The 4066-nt window shown below is 48.7% G+C and overlaps 2 protein-coding genes across 4 annotated transcripts in view; both read right to left on the reverse strand.

Moving 5' to 3' along the window:
- tsen2 (TSEN2 tRNA splicing endonuclease subunit) overlaps nt 1-1147 on the reverse strand; it is a 7591-nt gene extending 6444 nt beyond the window's left edge. The window contains exon 1 of the mRNA XM_046075431.1: nt 299-1147. Coding sequence (XP_045931387.1) covers nt 299-469 — 171 coding nt within the window. The 5' untranslated portion in view covers nt 470-1147. The remainder of the gene's footprint in view (nt 1-298) is intronic.
- Nucleotides 1148-2289: 1142 nt separating this feature from the next.
- Nucleotides 2290-4066, reverse strand: part of LOC123986965 (MKRN2 opposite strand protein-like) — a 16782-nt gene continuing 15005 nt past the window's right edge. For all 3 annotated transcript variants that reach the window (XM_046075436.1, XM_046075435.1, XM_046075437.1), the window contains one exon: nt 2290-3345. In XM_046075436.1, the coding sequence (XP_045931392.1) occupies nt 3087-3345 (259 nt within the window). In that variant the 3' untranslated portion in view covers nt 2290-3086. The remainder of the gene's footprint in view (nt 3346-4066) is intronic.

The following is a 4066-nucleotide window of genomic DNA, read 5'->3' on the forward strand; positions in this document are numbered from 1 at the left end:
GTGATGTGGACTAACCCAGACCTGGTTTCACGCGATGTGGACTAACTCAGACCTGGTTTTAAGTGATGTGGACTAACCCAGACCTGGTTTTAAGCGATGTGGACTAACTCAGACCTGGTTTCACGCGATGTGGACTAACTCAGACCTGGTTTTAAGTGATGTGGACTAACCCAGACCTGGTTTCACGCGATGTGGACTAACTCAGACCTGGTTTCACGCGATGTGGACTAACTCAGACCTGGTTTTAAGTGATGTGGACTAACCCAGACCTGGTTTCACGCGATGTGGACTAACTAACCTGGTTGTGGATCTTCTGAATGTGGTCTGGATGACAGACCAGTACGTGTTGGTTGATGAGCTCCGCCCTGAAGTCGCTCCTCTCCTCCGGGCTGCGGCTCACCGGCAGCGGAGCCTCGTACTCCTCCCGAACCCGGGTGCGTCTCTGGGGAGCCCGAAATTCCGCCTGCATGCTGCCGGGACCCGCTCAGACCGGGTCGGAGATGTTTTAGTCCTCTGGTGGATCCGGACTGTGTTGATGTTCCTGCTGCTGGAAGCTAAAGAGAGGCGCTGCTAACTGTTAGCACGCTAGCTCACTGCCTTCTTTTCTAATGGCTCTGTTAGCTTGTTAGCACGTTAGCTCACTGCCTTCTTTTCTAATGGCTCTGTTAGCTTGTTAGCACGCTAGCTCACTGCCTTCTTTTCTAATGGCTCTGTTAGCTTGTTAGCACGTTAGCTCACTGCCTTCTTTTCTAATGGCTCTGTTAGCTTGTTAGCACGTTAGCTCACTGCCTTCTTTTCTAATGGCTCTGTTAGCTTGTTAGCACGTTAGCTCACTGCCTTCTTTTCTAATGGCTCTGTTAGCTTGTTAGCACGTTAGCTCACTGCCTTCTTTTCTAATGGCTCTGTTAGCTTGTTAGCACGTTAGCCCGTTAACAGACTGGAGTCTCGTTGCTCATTCACAAACTCTGTGGTCGGTTGTGTTTTGCTGTCGGACGCTGCGGTGCCACCGAATCTGCGTCCGGCAGGAACCGTCAGCCTCCTCTCAGTTCCTCCTGATGTTCATAGTTAAAGTTAAAAGTGCAGAAGAAACGTACATAACCAATATTTAATTTGTTTGTGAGACATTTTATTTAAAACGCAAAAGACGTTAGACAGACAGACGTTATTCGGTGATTAAAGCCTGAGTGTGTGTGTGTAGCGCCCCGCAGTGGTCGGTCCTGTGTGTGCACCAGCGGTGGACAGTAAAGGACTGAAGGTTTAGTACAAATTAGAGGTACTTGTACTTTACTTGAGTATTTTCTCTTTCTGCTCCACCTCAGAGTGAGATATTGTACTTTTTACTTCACTATATTTATCCAACAGCTTCAGTCAGATATTTACACACAAACACATGAAGAGTTTCTAAAATCTGATGTTCTGTTATAAATTAAACTCCCCAACATTTTGTTTTATACAAAGTTCAGCTGCTCTACAAGAAGAGTGAGATGAGATAACTTCTGTTGTGAACTGGCACAAAATAAACTGAATGAAATTGTTTGAGACATTTTCATGTTAAAACATTTCACGGTTCACAAACGTGAAGATTTGCTGCTTTTCCTTTGAATTATTTAAAATCGAGTTTTGGACTGTTGGTTAGACAAAGTGTTGTGAAGGTGTCACTTTGGGCTCTGTGTAACTTGAAAATGAGCTTTACATGAATGCATGAGGAATAATAATAACTCAGGACATGTTTCCTTCAGCACGTAGCAGCTGCTCTGTTTCCAGAGTTAGTCGGTTTAACAAACCTTTGTTTTCGATCCAGTGTTCTGCATTCACCGTCTGAAAATAATAATTAAACTGATAAATCCTAGAAGTAAAATATTATCTGTGATGCTACAACACGCTGTAGGCTGAAGAACGTGTGTGTGAATAAATAAACAATACTGATGGATTCTTAAATGAAATCCGATGAGCCGAGGTGGTAAAATGTGTTTTTTCTCCGGCTCCTGTCCTCCTTCGCTTTGTTAATTAAACCAGTTACCACGGTGTGAGCTGCCAATCAAGATCAGAGAATCAGAACTATAACCAAAAATATGCACGTCTTAAAATAAATATAAACAAAAGCTGATACTTTTAAAGTACATTTACCTGATTGTACTTCCATACTTTTACTTTAGAAACATTTTCAATGCAGTACTTTTACTGGTAACAGAGTAAAGGAGCTGAATACGCTGGGGCGTGGCGCCCCCCAGAGCGTCGGTCCTGCCTGATGACCAGAAGTCTGCAGGATTTAGTTAAAGATGAAACACAAAAGATCAGATGAGCTTTATTGAGACTCCACACATGAAACACACACCGACTGTGTCTCGGCTCAGATACACCTGGATGTGCTCACACAGGTGAGTCAGCGCGACGGAGGCAGGAAGTGGCAGAAGAGACTTAAAGTTCCTAATCTACGACCTGACGGGGGTCAGCAGGTGAAGCTGCCTGTAACGTTCTGCCCTCTGACAGGTGAAGTGAAGACCCCTGATAGAAAGGCCTCACAACACACAGAGCATCACAGTTTGTTGTGCATGGGGCCAGTCAGGGGGCCCGTGCTGGTCCCTGTCCACTGCTGAAAGCTCCCACAGCGGGCAGACGAGAATCAGAACTGGACCGAGGATCAGTGGAAGAAGGTGGTCTGGTCTGATGGATCAGGTCACGGTGTTCCCTGATGGCAGCGGACTCTTCGTGGTCTTCTTGTCCAGGACAACCACGAGTTCAAGGTGCTGACTTGGCCTCCAGATTCTAGACCTCGAGTCCAGTCCAGCATCTGTGGGATGTGCTGGACCAACAAGTCCGGACCATGGAGGCTCCACCGCACAGCTTACAGGACTTAAAGGATCTGCTGCCAACATCTTGGTGCCAGGTACCACAGCCCTCCTTCAGAGATCTAGTGGAGTCCAGGTCTCGATGGGTCAGGGAGGTTTTGGCGGCTAAAGGGGGACCTACACGGTATCAGGCAGGTGGTCATAATGTTCTGGCTGTGGGAGCAGATCTGGTACCATGGAGACAAACTGAAGTCTGGAGGATCAGGTTCCTTGTCAATGAGACTCCTTTCGAGCCCTTTATGAAACAGAACTGGCACAAAATAGGTCTGGTTTATCAGGTGTTTCCTGTCTGTCCTCCTGTCTGTCCACCAGGTAGTACTGGTGTCTCTGGATGTGCTGGTACAGCGTGGTGTATTTGGAGACCCTCCTCATCCTCGGCAGGATGAAGCTGTGCGTGAAGGTCTCTCTGCTCAGAGAGCTCCGCCCCTCTGCCGCCAGGACGCCGTTAATGAACTGAAGACAGAAACTGAAGCAGTTATGGTCCTCCTCATGGAACCTGAGAGACAGACAGGTGGGCGGGAGAGACAGACAGGTGGACAGAGGAGAGAGACAGACAGGTGGTCAGGAGAGACAGACAGGTGGACAGAGAAGAGAGACAGACAGATGGACAGGGGAGATATAGACAGGTGGTCAGAGATGAGACAGACAGATGGACAGGGGAGAGAGAGATAGGTGGACAGGAGAGTGAGACAGGTGGACAGGAGAGAGACAGACAGGTGGACAGGGGAGAGAGATAGGTGGACAGGAGAGAGAGAGAGATAGGTGGACAGGAGAGTGAGACAGGTGGACAGGAGAGTGAGACAGGTGGACAGGAGAGAGAGAGAGATAGGTGGACAGGAGAGTGAGACAGGTGGACAGGGGAGAGACAGACAGGTGGACAGAGGAGAGAGACAGGAGAGTGAGACAGGTGGACAGGAGAGTGAGACAGGTGGACAGGGGAGAGACAGACAGGTGGACAGAGGAGAGAGACAGACAGGTGGACAGAGGAGAGAGATAGGTGGACAGGAGAGTGAGACAGGTGGACAGGGGAGAGACAGACAGGTGGACAGAGGAGAGAGATAGGTGGACAGGAGAGTGAGACAGGTGGACAGGGGAGAGACAGACAGGTGGACAGGGGAGAGAGATAGGTGGACAGGAGAGTGAGACAGGTGGACAGGGGAGAGACAGACAGGTGGACAGGAGAGAGAGAGATAGGTGGACAGGAGAGTGAGACAGGT

This window comes from Micropterus dolomieu, linkage group LG18 (genome assembly GCF_021292245.1).
Source record: "Micropterus dolomieu isolate WLL.071019.BEF.003 ecotype Adirondacks linkage group LG18, ASM2129224v1, whole genome shotgun sequence".
Lineage (NCBI taxonomy): Eukaryota > Metazoa > Chordata > Actinopteri > Centrarchiformes > Centrarchidae > Micropterus > Micropterus dolomieu.